Source organism: Taudactylus pleione, unplaced genomic scaffold, assembly GCF_031769625.1.
Source record: "Taudactylus pleione unplaced genomic scaffold, aTauple2 ptg000007l, whole genome shotgun sequence".
Classification (NCBI taxonomy): Eukaryota; Metazoa; Chordata; class Amphibia; order Anura; family Myobatrachidae; genus Taudactylus; species Taudactylus pleione.
This window is the reverse complement of record NW_028284410.1, coordinates 19,632,270-19,652,504: the sequence shown is the minus strand read 5'-3', so window position 1 is coordinate 19,652,504 and position 20,235 is coordinate 19,632,270. Positions and strand designations below refer to the sequence as shown.

At 46.2% G+C, this 20,235-nt stretch overlaps 1 protein-coding gene across 1 annotated transcript in view; it reads left to right on the top strand.

The window, feature by feature from the left end:
* Positions 1-4,293: 4,293 nt before the first annotated feature.
* MYCBP (MYC binding protein) overlaps positions 4,294-20,235 on the top strand; it is a 37,321-nt gene continuing 21,379 nt past the window's right edge. The window contains exon 1 of the mRNA XM_088460563.1: positions 4,294-4,486. Within this exon, the coding sequence (XP_088316689.1) occupies positions 4,310-4,486 (177 nt within the window). The 5' untranslated portion in view covers positions 4,294-4,309. The remainder of the gene's footprint in view (positions 4,487-20,235) is intronic.

The following is a 20,235-nucleotide window of genomic DNA, read 5'->3' as shown; positions in this document are numbered from 1 at the left end:
CTAATCTGGTCTTCCTGTTTTTGACCAATGGTTTACAACTTGTGACAGCTCTTTGGATCTCATATTGAGAGTCGACAGCAACTGATTCCAAATGCAATTGTCACACCTAGAATCAACTCCAGACCTTTTACCTGCTTAACTGATAATGAAATAATGAGGGAATAGCCCACACCTGTCCATGAAATAGCTTTTAAGTTGATAGTCCCATTACTTTTGGCCCCTTAAAAAGTGGGAGGCACATATAGAAACCGTTGTGATTCCTACACCATTCACCTGATTTGGATGTAATTACCCTCAAATTAAATCTGAAAGTCTGCAGTCAAAACACATCTTTTTTCATTTCAAAGCCATTGTGGTGGTGAATAGAGGCCAAAATATGAAAATTCTGTCAATGTCCCAATATTTATGAACCTGACTGTACATATATATATATATATATATATATATATATATATATACACTGTATGTAGGATGGTGGCACTCTAGATTAGATTGCAGCATTAAAAGATATCAACATTCCAGCGCTCTATTGTGCCTTTGAGCTGTATTCAATTTGAGCCGGCATTTCGCCTACTTCGCCTGTTTTGTAAGCGGAAAAGTATCGCGCGCGTGCCCGCTTTACCCCGTATTCAATTTGAAAGTATGCGAAAACGGCCCCGGCGATACTGTAACTAGCGGCAAGTCCTGTCAGATTTGGGGAAATCAGCCTGACACCCCCCTAATGATGCTCTGACATGGGGGTTCAATATGGTACCCCCCGATTTGGCTTGCTGAAGGTATTTGGTGTTTTTAAACGGGCTCAATAGTTGCTAAATAGCGTTTTTCTATACATAGTGCAGAATAGTATTCAGGAGTATTTTTTTGCAGAAAATAACTTATCCCATCAAATTTGGGGGCCAACATATTTAAAAGTTGCTAAAGTGAAGTTTAAAAATTTTTGAAAAATCCACCTGTCGCAAACAACTGCAATCCAAAAAAAACACTTGGGGCATACTTGGGAACCCCCCCCAGAGTCAAGTCCGCTAGTTTTTAACGTTGTACCCCAACTTTTTTTTTGCCCCTTTTTCAAAGTAATTATTTGGGGTGTCCGTAAGTGTTTTTTTTTTTTTGACACAGTTTGACTGTCTGAAGGCTGCATGGGGTTCCCGCAACGTTGCACCCCAAAACCCCAATTCTGCACTTTTTTCCACCTAGTATTCATAGGCAAAACTTTACCGCCTGGTACATCGCATTGACTTTCCACCTAGGCGGAAAGTCTTTCTAATTGAATACGGAGTAAAAGCAAAACAGGTGAAAATGACGTAATCGGCGAAAAAGTATCGCGGATCCGGACTTTTCGCCTCAAATTGAATACGGCCCTGGTCAGGAACAGCATTACTAATTTAATCCAGAGCGCTGCCATCCCACTGTATTCATCTATTTCAGCAGCATGCTGCAAAAGTTTTATTAAAGCAGGTAGTGCTGGACCTTGCATTTCATATTACATATACATATATATATATATATATATATATATATGAATATGATTATATATATTTATACATATGATATATATTTCTTATTATATGTACATATCATATGTATAGATATATATATATATATAAATATCATAGATTATATATATTTATACAATATATATCTATATAGATATCTCTCTCTCTATATATATATATATATATGATATAGTAATGGTGATAGATGCACTATATTTAATTTAACAATAATTGTATAGAATTTATAAATGTACTGCTTTCAAGCTGCAGCAGGCAGTAGGACAATGTCAAAGACAAGTCCAAGTCATGTTACTCACACAGGCAGGCTCGGCTCTTCCCTCAGTCGCTGTGTCACACTACCTTATTCCACTACTGTACAGTCCCTCCCAGTCCCCACCTGCCGCCCGAAGTCTGGAGCCTGCTGCAGTGTTGCCGTGTAGAGAGAACCTTGCGAGATGATTACGTCATCATCTTGCGAGACCATCATTAGCTCCGCTCCGGCGCTGCTCCTGCAAATGAGTTACACTGTCTGAGACAGTGAGTGAGTGGTAGAGACCCCAACACCCCGCTGCGCCACCCCGCCCCCCCCCTTACCTTCATCTGCCGCCCGCAGCTCGCGGAGGATTATCATAGTGTTTAAATAAATTTAAAAAAGTTTGAAATTAAAAACCGGATACTGTTGTGCCCGGACCCCTGCTATGCCAGGGTAATCAGTACCCGGTCCCCCCCCTCTCGGCGCCCCTGTGTATACTATGTACATAACATCAGTATTTCCAAATATCTAAACTTTGGTGTATTTTCTAGCTTATTTCCCCTTCAGCAGACCCTTTAACATGGACACTTCCACTAGGCACAAAATGCTCCTGGAGTCTGCATTTAATTTATGGTTGTAGTTACTAAACACCCTTCTCCCTTCCCTTGCAATTTGCAATCAATTGTGTAAAAAAATCTGCAATATCTGGGCTTCACAGATTGCAACCAAAGAGTGATTGGAATTGTTAAATCAAGGCCCCCATACATCAGCAATTGATTGTGGCAATCCTGCAATTTGCAATCGATTATGTATAAAAATCTGCAATGTATGGGGTTCACAGATCGCAGATTGCAACCAAAAAGTGATCGGAATTGTTAAATCAGATTGTTCAACATGTTGGATTTCACAGATCGTTTGGGGCTGCAGATTGCTAGTGTATGGAGATGATCAGCAGATTTGCAGACCGTTACTAGTAAAATGATAGGCCTTTCAAGATTGGCAGATCTGTGTTTGCTGCAATTGATCTGCAAATCACTGAAAAAGATCTGTAATGTATGGGCGCAGATTGCTAGATTGGGAAATCCTAAAATCAGGCAATAAATCTTCAAATTGTTCAATTGTGGTTTTCAGATTACTGATGTATGGGGTCCTTAACGCAACAGAGCTCAGATGAGTACAATCGCAGATGATGATGTCACCTACATTGCAGTGTAATACCGCTTTTACACAGGAGCTAAAACCCAGGTTATTGCAGGGTTAACCTGGGCAGCTCCTTGGTGTAAAAGGGGTGAGGGTTGGATCGTCGGGTCGAGTGACCCGACAATCCAACCCAGGTAAATAGCAGGGTTTAACACAGGAGTAACCTGTGAAACCCTGCTGTGTGTACGGCGCCCTCCAGGTCTTGATGACCTGCAGTGTGCCGCAAGCCGGCCGACTGCTCTGGCTTCAGTGGCGCTTGGAGATCTCCAAGCGTCCACTTTCACGCCGGAAAAGCCGGGTCTATGCAGACCCGACTGTGGTGTGAGCGGCGCCGACTTGGGAATATCCCGAGTCGGCACCGACTAAATTCCGGGTCTGATCCGTATAGGAACCCTGTTCCAACTCCGGGTCAGACCCGGAATTTTAGTGGAAAAGGGGTATAAATTGCATTAAAACACAGCAGCAAGCCATGGTTCATGATCTAAAGGTGCATACACACGTAAAGATTTTCTGTCCAACCATCCAACTAGTTGATTGGTTGGAATGAAATTCTGGTACGGTATGAAAGCAAATGACATTCAGCAATTTGCTCCCAAACGCCAGAAAATAGTCAAAAACTGTTGTTTGAATAAATTGTTTAGAACAGTGGTTTTCAAACTCGGTCCTCAGGACCCCACACAGTTCACTTTTTGCAGGTCACCCAGCGGGTGCACAGGTGTATTCATTACTCACTGACACATTTTAAAAGATCTACAGGTGCAGCTGACTATTTCACTAGTAATTACGTGAGGAGACCTGCAAAACATGCACTGTTTGGGGTCCTGAGGACCGAATTTGAGAACCTGTGGTTTAGATCAAACATTTAACAAACTTGTCTGACGACCATGGTTGGACAGAAAATCTTTACGTGTGTATGAAGCTTTACATTTGTAACCGACAAGCCGTGTGACACACGATGACCGCATGCTAGCAGCCTGCCTAAATTGAGTGTCAGGTGCTGCTTAGACTGTTATTAGCATTTATTATTATCAGACCCTCCAACATGACCTGTTCCATTAGGTACAAAATGCTTTGCTCCTGGACTTCCCTCTTAATGTATGATTGCAGACACCTGTGGTGACACACCTGTCTCATCTATTACCTAGTTCAACACAGGTGACTGCAATCATAAATTAGGTGGGAAGTCCAGAAGCAGAGCGGGTCATGTTGGAGGGCACGTATTATTATTATACTTATTATTATTATTATTATTATTATACTCAGCCGCCCCAATGTGAATGTCGTGTTCTGCGCAGCCGCATACACCACACAGTAAAACCGACTCGGCAGTCGGAACCAAATGAGAGTATGATGGGAGCTATGCATGTCACGTGTGAGTGGCTGTTCCAGAAGCTGCGCATGCTCAGTGTTGAGCGTCAGGTTGTTTGACTTCCGCGCATGCGCCAGGCGTTACCGGGGAGATTGCTGGGTAACAAACCAGAAGCAGCTGCAGAACCGGTCACCTCACCTCACACAGCGGAGGAGAATGGCGAACTATAAGGTGAGAGCGGCCGCGTTGTGTCTATTAAATCCTGTTACCAGGACTAGTATCAGTGTTAATGGCGTAATAATGTTTATGTACATGCAGCCCGGGCAGTTGTGTGTGCTGGGTACGTCCGGTACACTTACACTACCATGGTAAAACCTAGTCACAGCACATGTGCCTATCAGCACAAGTGACCCTATTATTTACCAAATACTTGTGTCTTTAAATGTTTATAAAGTCTTCACCATTGTGGTTGTTTTATGTTTACAAATACCTAGGGGAGGGAGCTGTGCCTTTCTTTTTAAAGAGTAGAGAGATAATGGTGATTGGCAGTTTTACCATGTCCAAAATAGTTTGGATAATTGACAAATTATCTTCCCAGGAGGATATAAATGTCTCTTGTTTTCAGGCATATCCTGGTTACATGCTATGCAGATATAAACTACAGCTTAGGTGATCAGTGCTGTCAGCAGTATTGTCTCAGGGTACAGTGTAACAGGGAGGCCACCCAGGGGTGCAGTACAGTGTGGTGATGGTGAGGCCGTACCTATCCCTCTCCCCAATCCGATGGGTCTTACATCTCTTGTGTATATATCTTCTCCCTGCCCCTTGTCAGGTGTGTGATTGTGCAGCTAATGAGACAAATATGGGGATGGCAAAATGACATGCACTCCTAGATTTTATATTTCTTTATTTTACTTGCAATTGACCGCTTCCTGTACATAGCCATGTGCACTGATAAGATTAATCTGATAGGAATGACTGTACAGCTCTACCCGTGTAGGTTCCTAACCTTGTTTAGACCAGGCTGATAGGAATGACTGTGTGCAGCTGCTATGGTAAGTGAAGCTTACTTTGAGCCTCCTCACTCCCTGTTGATCTGCTATGTGATTCCATGGTTGTCATAGAGACCGCATGTAACAAAAAAGGAATCACTAAATATGTTACCAGGAGTTTTGATGAGTTGGGTACCTGGGGTTGAGGGTCTCATCTCCTCTGTTATAATTTTATTGCAGTAAAAACCCAGCCCTATACAATAACCTATTTATAATTGTTGTATAGTAGACAAATGATGTTAAGTATATGTATTAACCCCTGTAAATAGTTATTGCATATACAGTCAGGTCCATAAATATTGGGACATTGACAGAATTTTCATATTTTGGCCTCTGTTCACCACCACAATGGCTTTGAAATGAAACAAACAAGATGTGCTTTAACTGCAGACTTTCAGATTTAATTTGAGGGTAATTACATCCAAATCAGGTGAACGGTGTAGGAATTACAACAGTTTCTATATGTGCCTCCCACTTTTTAAGGGGCCAAAAGTAATGGGACAAACTAAACAATCCTAAATCTAACGTTCACTTTTTAATACTTTGTTGCAAAACCTTTGCAGGCAATCACAGCCTGAAGTCTGGAACGCATAGACATCACCAGACGCTGGGTTTCATTCCTGGTGATGCTCTGCCAGGCCTCTACTGCAAATGTCTTCAGTTCCTGCTTGTTCTAGGGGCATTTTCCCTTCAGTTTTGTCTTCATCAAGTGAAATGCATGCTCAATCGGATTCAGGTCAGGGGATTGACTTGGCCATTGCATAACATTCCACTTTTTAGCCTTAAAAAACTCTTTGGTTGCTTTTGCAGTATGCTTCGGGTCATTGTCCATCTGCACTGTGAAGCGCCTTCAAATGAGTTCTGAAGCATTTGACTGAATATGAGCATATAATATTGCCCGAAACACTTCAGAATTCATTCTGCTGCTTTTGTCAGCAGTCACATCATCAATAAATACAAGGGAACCAGTTCCATTGGCAGCCATACATGCCCACACTATGACACTACCACCACCATGCTTCACTGATGAGGTGGTATGTTTTGGATCATGAGCAGTTCCTTTCCTTCTCTTCTCTTCTCATCACTCTGGTACAAGTTGATCTTTGTCTCATCTGTCCATAGGATGTTGTTCCAGAACTGTAATGGCTTTTTTAGATGTTGTTTGGCAAACTCTAATCTGGTTTTCTTGTTTTTGTGGCTCACCAATGGTTTACATCTTGTGGTGAGCCCTCTATATTCACTCTTGTGAAGTCTTTTCTTGATTGTTGACTTTGACACATATACACCTACCTGGAGAGTGTTCTTGATTTGGCCAACTGTTGTGAAGGGGTTTTACTTCACCAGGGAAATAATTCTTCTGTCATCCACCACAGTTGTTTTCCATGGTCTTCCGGGTCTTTTGGTGTTGCTGAGCTCTCCGGTGCGTTTTTTCTTTTTAAGAATGTTCCAAACAGTTGATTTGGCCACACCTAATGTTTTTGCTATCTCTCTGATGGGTTTGTTTTGATTTTTCAGCCTAATGATGGCTTGCTTCACTGATAGTGACAGCTCTTTGGATCTCATATTGAGAGTCGACAGCAGCTGATTCCAAATGGAAATGTCACACCTAGAATCACCTCCAGACCTTTTACCTGCTTAATTGATACTGAAATAACGAGGGAATAGCCCACACATGTCCATTAAATAGCTTTTGAGTTGATCGTCCCATTACTTTTGGCCCCTTAAAAAGTGGGAGGCACATATAGAAACCGTTGTAATTCCTACACCGTTCACCTGATTTGGATGTAATTACCCTCAAATGAAATCTGACAGTCTTCAGTCAAAGCACATCTTGTATGTTTCATTTCAAAGCCATTGTGGTGGTGAATAGAGGCCAAACTATGAAAATTCTGTCAATGTCTCAATATTTATGGACCTGACTGTATATTCCTCCACAAGGTGCATGGCATCTGTGCACATATCTGCCCCTTGCACCAGTAGATAGGGAGGGTACCTCAGCATTCAGCTTGTGCGGAGTTGCTATTAGTGAAACTGTATTGGAGCGCACACACTAGATGACAAGTGTACAGTGTGTTGCAACCGGCGACCCCCCCCCCCCCCCCCCTCGCCAACAGGCCAACATATGGGGCGGCCCGTCCACACTAGACGATCCGATGCTCGGTCGTCTAGTGTGTATGCTGAATGGGGTTGTCAGGTTGGCCTGCATGTAGGAGTGACCTGACGATGCGGCTGACGACCCCACGGGAGCGCGTCCACACTACACTGTTTTAACGATTTGTCGGCCCATGGCGTCGAATTGGGCAAATTTGTAAAAAAAGAATAATGTTTCATATAAACCACTTTTAAAATTAACCATGCTAAAATCATTCACTTGTTTGTTTTTGGTGCTATATGTTACAGAATATTTCCAATATTTCTTGAATAGAATTATCCTAATGATTTAAGGTATAACTCTTGGATATAACCTTGTGAATAAGCTATTAAATGGTATATAATTAGTTATTACTATGATAAATTATTAAATGATAAAAAAAGAATATTTGCTTTAAAAAGATGAAATTAATATGAGGAAAGCACATAAGAAGGCTGTTACATAAGCATCCTGAGCAGAGGGCACATGATATCACTATAATTCAGTTTTGTCTGTCTTGAGTTGACAGTTGAGGAGACAGTTTAAATGGAATTTTGTGTTTAATGTTTGTTTGTTTTTTTGTCATTTATAAACTCGATCAGTCGGAATACACAAAAAAAATACATAACGAAAGTGTTTTGAAGCCACTGTGGTATTTTAATATGACAGCTGTAGTGTTATGGCAGTTATAACAACGATATAAAACAGCACATAACTGATCACCCTAAAGGTCCGTATCCACTAGCAGATAGAGGATCGACAGTACAATTACAACATTGTAATCGTACAGTCGTTGCTCGTTCAGTGTAGGCACCCTCCCTCATCCCCGAACATGCCCAATCTGTCGTTTTCAGCAGATTGACCAGCATGTTCAAGTCATGATTAATGACAAATCACCTCTGGGAGTGCGCACCACTGGTCTTTTTTGACATTAAACTGCCCGATTTGTGAACGATTAATGAGCTATTGAACAATAACGATGTCGTTATCGTCAGTCGCTCATTTTAATCGACTAGCGGATACGCGGCTTTGGTAGTACAAGCATGCTCAGAAGCAGTAAGTACAAATGTTAAGCTAGGGAGGGGTGAATAGAAGTTCCCTAAGCCTCTGAACCCCAACTCAGTAGGTGCAGGTTGGTGGGATGGTCAGGTAGAGAGGATATAGCAATATCGGGGGTAGCCTCAGCAGTAGCAGCAGAGTGTGCCATCGATGGTGACAACCATCATCTGTACCGCATAAAGGGGAAAAAATAGCTGTTTTCACTAAAACAGTATATTACCCTGGTCGGGAGAGATCAATCTACAAGAGAAGGAACAGAAAAATGAATGCTGGCCATACACTAGCGCGATTTTGGGTTGATTGCACAATTTTAGATGCCTCATACGACGCATTGTGTGGAAATCGTGTAGTATTTAAGTAGAAATACGATTCAATGCGCGCTCCCGCTGCTCTTCTATCGTATCTTATGATCAGACTGATAATATGGGCTGCACGTCGTAATCGTATGCAGATCGTGCCGTGTATTTGCGCATGCGATGCATCGTGCGTTCGAATGGCGTCATTAAATCTATTATGATCGCATGTTTTTAGTGATGCACACTATCGATTGTATCGCGACCCGTCGTATAGGGGCAAATGATCGTACATGAGATCGTATGTACATCGTGTGTCAAAAAGCACCAAATCGTGCTGCCAAGGAGTTCAACAGAAATCACATGATGAACCGCATCTTATGCTGGTCGTACTAGGGTATGGCCAGCATTGGAGCCTACTATTGCTTAAAGAACAGTGTATGCAAGTATAGAAAGTAGTCACTAGATGGTGACACTAGTTTGCAGGTTAGTAGGTTGATGTCCACAGAAATTCAAAATCACCCCAAATATAGAGGCTATTAATGGGGCACTAGCTGCCACTGTAGTTTTTCCTTCCACCATTTGTCCCATTTAAAAAAAAAAAAAAAAAAATGCAGTACCTGCACAAAATATATCACATTTCACCTTAAATTGCAGAGAAAATCTCTGAAGTGCAGAGATGTAGGCAACCAATCCGCTTAAATCTGATTGCTAACTCAATTAAATTTTTGGCGCTTTCAAAATGCACCACCCAATACATTTTGGCTCCTAGGCTTTCAAATCAAAATTTGCACTTGAAAATAACACAGCAACACTCTGGTATTTATCTGTGGATAGTGATGTCTGATAAGTGTAAGGAGTTTGCAATAATCAATAAATTATGTATAATGAGTGCTGATTTAGCCAATATCTAACTTGAACACTATTATTACTGCAATGGTTTTGTTTTTGATCCGTTTTGGAGATTTCTCAGAGATAGACACAAACTAGAACATTTTTGATCATTAGAAGTTAAATCAGTTTAGTGCAGGAAGCGCTAAACCTCAGCACTGAAGTCAGTATACTGTAATCCACATTTTAAAATATAACACTAAGCACCAGTCTAGTGACATGTTCTATTCCACAATAAATTTCAAAGTATTTTTTTTTTTTTTTTTTTTTAACAGGGTTGTTACTGTGGAATGGCTTCAAAGCCAGGTGGAAAGGACATAGGTTTTGTAACAGCTCCTGATTTGGCAGTTGAGATTTTTATTTGACTTTGGATAATGTAAGCAGTGAAGAGATTAATATATAGTTTAAAATAATGCTTCTGTTACATATGTGGATATGACCGTTTTCCACGCATTGGGCAATTTGACTAGACTAGAAATTTAGATTAATAAGAAGGCAGTAGGTATATCAGTGGGATGTAGTTACCATCCCAGAGGTCAGGATGCTGCTTAGAATCCCGGCATCAGAATTCCGACTGACAGTAAGTGTTAGGTGTAGGGTTAGGTTTTAGGGTTGGGCACTAAATGGAGGGCTAGGATTAGGTTTTGGGGGGGGGGGAGGGTTAGGGTTATGCTGCGGGGGGTGGTTAGGTTGCAGGGGAGAGGGTTAGGGATAACACTTAGAGGGGTATTCAATATGAAACGTAAACGTCGCTGTCGAAGTTTACGTTTCATATCGGAGCTTTTACCTGCGTTGAAGTATCGGGCGCGCGCCCGCTTATCCCCGTATTCAATATGAAATTAACGAAAACGGGAGCCTGCGAAGTTGGATTTGCGTAGAGTTACAAATTTTTCCTTAAAAAATTTGTAGGACCCCCTAAAGTTGTAAAAACATGGGGGATCACTATGGGTACCCCCGTTTTAGCCTTTAAATGAAAGTCGGGGATTTAAATAGCCGCAGCAGGTGTTTTTTCCCGACATTGAAGAAGTGTTACAGAAGAGCACTTAGGTTATTTTTTTCTTTTTTTTAAGTGGTCCCATCAAATTTGGGGTACATGAAAATGGGTGGTAGCATATTTTGATGTCCCTAAAGTAAGTTTTTAAAAATTCTGCAATTGTGCACCTGCCGCTATAAATCTATTCTAGAAAACATCTGCTGCATACTTGCAGAATAGCCCTGAACCTATTTCCCTATTGTTAAACAATTTTTTCCCATTTTTTTTTTCACCCCAATTTTTACATTTTTTGGGGTGTCCCTATTTTTTTTTTAAAACTTTTTTTTGAAACAGTTCTTTTTTTAAATGTCATTCCCAGGGGTGCAGGCTATTTCTACTTCAGGGTCCATAGGGTATCCACAGGGTACCTTGGGGTATAGGTGTGACGTCAGTCATCGGGCACCAAAGAGTTAAGCTTTCAGCCTCCCAGGATGCACTAGGTCCCCCTCCTATACCCCGCCCCCGAGCCAAGGCATCTCAGTTTCGTTTGGTGCCCAGCCGTAGTCGGAGGCACCTGCTAGAGGGGGGCTTAGAAGAGCCCCTGAAGCTTTTTCTTCATGCAGCTGTGGCTGCACATCTGGATGAACAGCATGGACAGTCAGTCCTGACGTCCATGCTGTCTTCCCTACACCCCGCCGGTACTGATCCGGGGATGCTGGTGGACATCTGGGGTCACAGCTAGCGGTGACCCCAGATGTTCCGGACCATGGCCGGATTCAAGGGGGACAGAGGTAAGCAGCGGGGTCCCGCGGGGGGTCCCCGCTGATCACATGGTCCTAAGTCCCCAGGCAGGGGGCTCCCTGGGGACTGGCTGCAGCGTGGAGCCAGGCGACCAACCTGCGCTTCCACTACCCCCTGGGACAGCGGACCGCAGCAGAGCGGTAGCGCTGCGGCGTCCCATGGGTTAAATGCATGCCAGGGGAGCACGCCTTCCCTGTCTCACAGCCGGCGCCTCCCCTGCTGCACACAGCCCTCTCTGCACTGTGCTGACTGGCCCTGTGTCAGCGCTCCTCCCCCAGGCCAGCCTTCTCTCTGCTCCTCGGTGGCCATCTTTTCTGAAGCATGGTGAACGCTGCTGGAAGCCTGCATTGGAAGCATCGTGGTCTGGGTCCCCCCGCATACCTCTCCTCCGCTGTGGTCAGGTCTGTGTATGTAGCGCTGTGTCCTACCAGGCCCTGTGTCTGTGTAGTTGAGTGATCAGCGCTGTTAGTGCAGGAATTGTTATTTCTCTGCATTGTATGTGACTGTGCTAGCGCTGCTGCCTGTAACTTTTTTTCTAAACTGTCAGCTTTATACTGTCCCTGTTTTTTCTGCTAAGCCCTTGCGGTGCGGTGCTGCAGGGTGGTCTCTCGCCTCTTATATATATATATAATTGGTGAGAGGGGTCACATACGTGGTGCCATCATGTCTGAAAGTGATTTTCCCCTCCGGCTACAGTGTACTACGTGTAAAGTACCGTTAGCGGAGGGGGAGGGTAGCGCGGAGGGCCTCTGCCGGCAGTGTTTGTCTATGGCGCGGCCTCTTGCGGTTACTGCACCGGTACAGGAGCCGCCCTGGGCTTGTTTCGCTCAAGCGCTTACAGCCTTAGTGGGCCAGTTAGCTCCGCAGCCCGCGTTTACACCGATGGGTTTGTCCCAGCAGTCAGTGGTGTCGTCACCCATGCAGGGTTTCCCACGACAACTGGTGGTACCCCACAGTCTCCCTATTTCCCCGCTCCCGGTTTCTCAGGAGCCAGCGTGGGTTATCTCCCTGACGAGTTCTGTACAGCACTTGTCGGATGTGTTGCAAGGGGAGTCTGTGATGCGGCCGCATAAAAGGCCGGTGGCGTCTCTGTCCGCTCCTTATGAGGATGACGAGGGGACGTCTGATGATGGGGAGATTCTGGATCCTTACGATCAGGAACCTCTCCATACTAAGGATGCTGATGCTAAGTCCAAAGTATATATTCCTGGACTTATTCGGGCGGTCCGCACAGCCTTGGTGATTGAGGACGAAGTTCCCCCAGCGGCTAAATCTAAGTATGCCTTTTTCAAAGATGTGAAGGGCGATGCCACAGTCTTTCCTCTTTCGGGTCAGTTGGTGGACCATTTAGAGGAGGCGTGGAAACAACCTGGCAAAAGATACCAGCCGCAGAGACGCCTGGCGGTGGCTTATCCGTTCGCGGATAATTATTTTGCAAAGTGGGAATCCCCTCCACAGGTGGATTCTCACGTGACCCGTCTTGTCCGTAGTGCCACATTGCCGATGCCATCCATGTCCTCCCTTAAGGATGCTACGGACCGCAAGGTGGAGATCTGCCTGAAGTCCGCTTATTCCCTTGCTGGGGGGGGCAGCACGGCCGGCTATGGCCATTTGCTGGGTTGCCAGAGCGATGGAGCGCTGGGCGGATTCATTAGAGGCTTCTTTTGATTCCGACTGTCCGGCCGAACAGGCGGAGTTGATTGGCAATCTCCGTGATTCGGCCACCTACATCAACGAGGCGGCCCTAGACATTAGTACTCTGGTGTCTAGGATTTTTTCAGCAGCGGTAGCTGCTCGTCGCACCTTGTGGCTGCGTTCCTGGAAGGCGGACGCAGATTCCAAAAAGGGTCTGGAGGCGTTGCCGTTTACCGGAGAAGTTCTCTTCGGTCCGGATCTGGATAAGATTGTGGCCACGCTGGCGGCAGCCAAATCGGCTTGTCTCCCGTCGGCCGCTGCTCCTTCTGGTTCTGGACCGTTGTCCTTTCGGTCATCTAGGGCCCAGGGCAGGCCCAAACCACAGTCGTTTCCTCGACAGGCTGGCCCTAAGAAATCGGTCAAGCCCCGGAAGCAGGCATGGAGTACCAGACGTCCGGCCCCCAAGCCAGATGACAAGCCTGCGGCCTGACGGTCCGGGCCTCCCTTTGGGGGATCCCAGGGTGGGAGGCCGCCTGCTGCAGTTCGCCCAGTGTTGGTCGACCACTACGACAGACACTTGGGTTCTGGAGGTGGTCTCCCACAGGTACGCCCTCTCCTTCCGGCACAGACCCCCGGCTCGATCCTTCACCACGGGTCTACCATCAGACCGGAACAAGGCTACGGAGCTGCGGAAGGTATTGCACACTATGCTCCAGGCTGGATTTATAGTGCCTGTTCCATTCTCCCAGAGGGGCCAGGGTTTCTATTCAAATCTTTTTTTGGTACAGAAACCCAATGGGTCGTATCGTCCGATTCTCAACCTCAAAGCACTCAACAGGTCTTTGCGGGTACCGAAGTTTCGGATGGAGACCCTACGTCCATCATTCTGGCGCTGGAACCTGGGGACTACATGGTGTCATTGGACATACAGGACGCTTACCTGCATGTCCCTATTATTTTGCGCCATCAACAGTTCCTCAGGTTTGCAATCCGCAGCGACCACTTCCAGTTTCGGGCGTTACCTTTTGGCCTGGCGACAGCACCACGGGTTTTCACCAAGGTGATGGCGACCATGGCGGCTTCTCTGCGGCTGCAGGGAGTCCGCATGTTGCCGTACTTGGCCGACCTGTTATTGGTGGCAGGATCTCCAGAGCTCCTGTTACGCCACTTGGGCCTGACCATTGCACTGCTGCAACGGCACGGCTGGCTAATCAACTGGCAGAAGTCCACTCTAATCCCGTCTCGGAGGATTCTGCATCTTGGAGCCTTATTGGGCTCGGGACAGCAAAGGATCTTCGTGACGGAGGACAAGATCTCTGCTTTACAGTCAAGGGTGCGCAGTTGTCTGCACAGCCGCCGGGTGTCCCTACACTCGGCGATGAGGTTACTGGGCTCTATGGTGTCGGTGTTCGACATGGTGGAATACGCCCAGTTTCACTCCAGACCTCTGCAGCACCTGATCCTGTCCAAGTGGAACGGGCTGCCTCAGTCTCTGAAGTCCCAGACGATTGTGCTCACCCCGGAGGTTCGCCTGTCCCTTGCTTGGTGGTTGCAGACGACCCACCTCAACAAGGGACGTCCGTTCTGGGTTCCAAATTGGGTCCTGTTGACAACGGACGCCAGTCTTCGGGGCTGGGGAGCGGTTTCGGGTCCACACTTGTTCCAGGGCAGGTGGACGCCGACAGAAGCGGAGCTTCCCATAAATATCTTGGAACTCCGTGCGGTCTTCAATGCTCTCCAGCAGGCACATCGGTTTCTCCAGGGTCGCCCGGTACAGGTCCAGTCGGACAACGCTACCACCGTGGCCTACATAAACAGGCAAGGAGGAAGCCGCAGTCGGGCGGCTCTCGTAGACGTCTCTCGGATCCTGGTTTGGGCGGAGCGCAATCTTCCGGCCATATCAGCGGTCTTCATCCCGGGAGTGCTAAATTGGGAGGCGGACTTTCTAAGTCGCCAGGACGTTCATCCGGGGGAATGGTCCCTGCACCCGGACGTTTTTCAACTGCTGGTGGACAGGTGGGGTCTTCCAGAGATCGACCTCATGGCGTCCCGGCACAACAACAAGTTGCCGGTGTACGGGTCTCGCACAAGAGACGAAGGGGCGTCTCTGGTGGATGCTCTGTCCGTCCGGTGGACGTTCCAGTTCGCATACCTGTTCCCTCCGGTCTCCCTTCTTCCACGGGTAATCCTGAAATTCAAACAGGAAGGAGGGACGCTCCTGTTGATAGCTCCCGCGTGGCCCAGACGGCACTGGTTATCAGACCTTCAGGGTCTGTCCGTGGTCAGTCCTCTGCGGTTGCCGCTACGACCGGACCTTCTGTCTCAGGGTCCTTGTCTTCACCCGGACCTGACTCTGCTGTCTTTGACGGCGTGGCTGTTGAGACGGCCATGCTGAGGTCCCAGGGGTTTTCCAGCTCTGTGGTGCGTACCATGTTGCGAGCTCGGAAACCGTCTTCCGCGAGGATATACCATCGCGTGTGGCATACGTTCTTCCAGTGGTGTCGACCGAGAGGTTATGCACCGCGGGAGTTTCGTCTGTCTCGGATTCTCGCCTTCCTACAAGCGGGACTAGATCATGGGCTTCGCCTTGCTTCTTTGAAGGTACAGGTTTCGGCCCTGTCTGTCTGGTTTCACCGTAGGATTGCTACAATCCCAGATGTGCGCACCTTTATGCAAGGTGTTGTCCGAATTCAGCCGCCCTTTGTTCCACCTGTGGCGCCTTGGGATTTGGCTGTGGTCCTGAGGGCTCTCCAAGGACCGCCGTTTGAACCACTGGGCTCAGTGGATCTTAAATAGCTAACAGCTAAGACTGTTTTCCTTCTGGCTATTGCTTCGGCCAGACGTGTTTCTGAGTTAGGGGCTCTTTCTTGTAGACCCCCTTTCTTGGTTCTTCATGGGAACAGGGCAGTGCTCCGCACTCGGCCCGAGTTTCTTCCCAAAGTTGTTTCCCAGTTTCATGTTAACGAGGAAATCATTGTTCCGGCCTTTAACTCACCGGGTTTTTCTGTGGGTGAGGCCTCTTTGGATGTTGTGCGGGCCTTAAGGACTTATGTTGACCGCACTTCTTCGTTTAGGAAGTCGGACGCTTTGTTTGTCCTCTATGGCTTCCGTAAAAAGGGTTGGCCTGCTTCAAAGCAAACTTTGGCAGCCTGGATCCGTATGGCTATTTCTGAAGCTTATCTTCATGAAGGCCTGCCGGTTCCTCTTTCTGTGAAGGCTCATTCCACTAGGTCTGTGGGTCCTTCGTGGGCAGCTCGACGTGGTGCCTCTGCAGTCCAGATCTGCAAGGCTGCTACGTGGTCCTCTGTCCATACCTTCGTGAGGTATTACAGGTTTGACACCTTCGCCTCTCAGGATGCTTCCTTCGGGCGGTGGATTCTCCTTTCTGCACAGGAGCGTCCCCACCTTTAAAGGATACGGCTTTGGGACATCCCCAAGGTATCCTGTAGATACCCTATGGACCCTGAAGTAGAAAATATGAGATATGGTAAGAACTTACCCTTGTTATCTCTATTTCTATGAAGTCCATAGGGTTCCACAGGACTCCCGCCCTGTCGCACCTGTGCTACAGATGGGCTTTGCTCTGGTCACCGGTTTTCCGTCTCCCTCTGGTGAGAATGTGATTCTTGTATGTGTCCAGATCTTTGTTCTCTCTCTTCCTTCTCCTCCTCCGGCCTATGGCTTGGTAACTAACTGAGATGCCTTGGCTCGGGGGCGGGGTATAGGAGGGTGACCTAGTGCATCCTGGGAGGCTGAAAGCTTAACTCTTTGGTGCCCGATGACTGACGTCACACCTATACCCCAAGGTATCCTGTGGAACCCTATGGACTTCGTAGAAATAGAGATAACAAGGGTAAGTTCTTACCATATCTCATATTTTTTTTTTTTAAGCCTGCACCCCTAAACCCCAATTCTGCACTTTTTTTCGACACCTATTCAATGGTGAAAAGTTATCCCCGTTTTTTATCAAATACTTTTCGAACCTGCGAAAAGTTTTTTAAATTGAATACGGTGTAAAACTAAAACCTGCGATAATGGTTGATATTAACGCAAAACGATGTTTTCGCTCCCATATTGAATACCCCTATTAATCTAGTTGGATCGGAATTCTGACTGTCGGAATGCCGCTGTCAGTATTCTGACCTCCAACATCCTGAACGCCGGTATCCTGTACCCAAACCATATCAATGACTCAGTACAGGTTGAGTCTCCCATATCCAAAATGCTTGGGACCAGGGGTATTTTGGATAACGGAATATTCCGTATTTTGGAATAATTGCATATCATAATGAAATATCTTGGGAATGGGACCCCAATATACACACAGAATGTATATATGTGTTATATGCACCATATACACATAGCCTGCAGCTCATTTTATACAATATTTTCAATAATTTTGTGGCTCAAGCAAAGTTTGTGTACATACATGAAATACATTTATGTTTCATTTACACCCTATACACACAGCCTGAAGGTAATTTTATACCATATTTTTAATAATTTGTGCCTTAGACAAAGTTTGTGTACATTGAACCATCAAAAATCAAAGGTTTTATTATCAGTCATGCCAAAATTATTCCGTAATTCGGAATATTCCGCATTTCGGAATATTTGGATATGGGAGACTCAACCTGTATATGGAAATCTTCATCCCATTGCAAGAAAACCTAATTTATGGCTATCCATAATGAACACAAGATGCACAATTTAGACTAAAATTTTTGTAAAATGTGATCCCACAATGTTAGTGAATTAAGTTGGTACATTATTGCACAAAAAAACTACTATTTGTATGCCCAGCATTAGCCAGTCCAAGAGCTCTTTAAAATAGCTGGTGTATCTTCAATCTCACTTTTGCAGCTTGTTGCTATGGGGTCCAGTATTCATTTCCATGCTGGGCTAAGTGTTTATATCGGAGTATACTCTGTTTCGAATTCAGCAGTTTTGCCACTGTGAAGGCAGTTATTATGTTGACAGAAATTAAATAATACAATATCTATCATAATAAATCCTACCTGCACACTGGGAGTAACTTTTAATCCCTGGATCAGTTCGGCAAGCATAATACATTGTTGAAATATTTAGATCACGAGTTTCCACCGTTGAATGTTACTATAGCTGTAGATGTCTGCACCTGGCCATTTGTACATGTTTGTAAATGTTGTAAGGGTGCCGAAAATAAAACTTTCTTCTTCAGGGTCCATAGGCTCCATAGGGTGAGGGGGTTTAGGTGATGGCAAGGACATTCCGGGCACTACGCAGTAAATTTTTCTCTCCCAGGATGCATTGGGCCTATCTCGGGCCAGTTTCGTTCGGTGCCCGGCCGGAGTCGGGTCACTGTAGCGCGGTGAGGCTATTTCACGGCCCCTCAAGATTTTCCATATACTTCTACTAGCGGACAGCATGGACAGTCCAGTGGGACGTCCACGCTGCTGCTCCATCACCCTGCCAGCACCGAGACGCTGGTACTGATCCGGAGATCGCGGCGGGAACCCTGGGCCTATGCTAGCCAGACCCCATGGGACTCCCAGGACTGCAGCCGGATTCACGGGGAGGCAGGTAAGTTATGGACACCGCGTGTGGTGATCCGCTTTTTGCAGTCCTTTCCCACCGGATCTCAGGGGACGGACCAGGGGATGACCTACACTTCCACTTAGACCTGCCTGGGGACATGTTTCTGGGGCGCAATGAACAAAGTAAACTGCGCTTCCAGCGCCCATGGGGTTAATTGCTGGCCAGGGGAGGCAGCCTTCCCTGTTTACAGCCGGCTCCTACCCTCTGCACAGCGCGCCTTTCCACTGCAGTCTGGCTGAGCTGCAGCAGCACTCCTCCCTCAGGAACGCCCCTTCTGAGGTTTCTGGCGGCCATTATCTCCCTTGCAAAGTCGCAGATCTGCCTGGGTCCCGCTACATGCCTCTCCTCCTGGTCAGTGTATGTAGCTCTATATCCTACCAGACACCTAGTCTGGGTAGTTGAGTTGTAGTGCCATTGTGCAGGTGTAATTTCTGCATTGTATCTAACTTTATGCTAGCGCTGTCTGTCTGTATTTCTTACTCATTCTGTCAGACAATCTAATTATACCTTTTTCTTTTTCTGAAGCCCTTACAATTACAAGTGTTGTAATAAATATATATATGACTGCAAAAGTTCGGCACTCAGTGAAAGCTGCGAAGTGCGGGGTGCCGTCCTAAATGACAACTATAGACACGATGTTACTCTTTGTTACCAGATGTACAGTCCTGACGAAAAGGTCTGCGGACCTTGAAACGTTGATATATTGCTGTACCGCCTTTGCATCATGTTATAAGTATACACATTTTTTCTATTTTCTACAAGGGAGTGCCTCCTGTGTTTTGTTTTCCTCCCCTGGGGGTTGCCATACCGCCCATAGGAGTAACATCGTGTGTGTATATGTATATATATATATAATTTTTTTTTTTTTTATTGTGTGGTTTGTCACAGTGTGCACTTCCCTCATTGCTATGTCTGAAAGTGGGGATGATGTGCACGATTCCACCCCAGTCCTGCAAATCATGTACTGCAGGACTAGGTGTGGGGGACATGGTCTCAGAGGGATTATGTGTGAGGTGTTATAATCCTCCAGGCCCCTCTGTGGTCATGCCTCAATGCTTTGCTCAGGCATTGACTGCCATGGCGGGGCGGTGGGCAGCACCCCCTGTGTTTCCCCAGATGGGGTTCACACAGCAGGCGACTTTGCCCTGATACATGCTGTCCGTTCGGCCCTAGTCATAGAGTAGGACGAACCGCCTGCTCCCCGGTCCAAACCTGCTCTATTCAAGCATTGTACTAAATGGGAGACACCTCCTGCAGTGGACTCTCATATGACATGCTTAATCAAAAGTGCTACTCTACCTATGCCATCCATTTCTTCCTTAAAGGATACCACGGATAGGAAGGTAGAGGTGTGTTTAAAGTCAATGTATTTTCTTTCATGAGCAGTCTCCAGACCAGCTATGGCTATCTCCTGGGTGGACAAGGCTATGGAGTTCTGGGCAGACTCCCTAGAGGAGTCTTTTTCTTCGGATGCTACCACAGGTCAAGTGACTCTGGTGGGTAACCTCCGTGATTCGGCTACATATATCAATGAGGCTGCATTGGACGTCACCCTATTATCCTCCAGG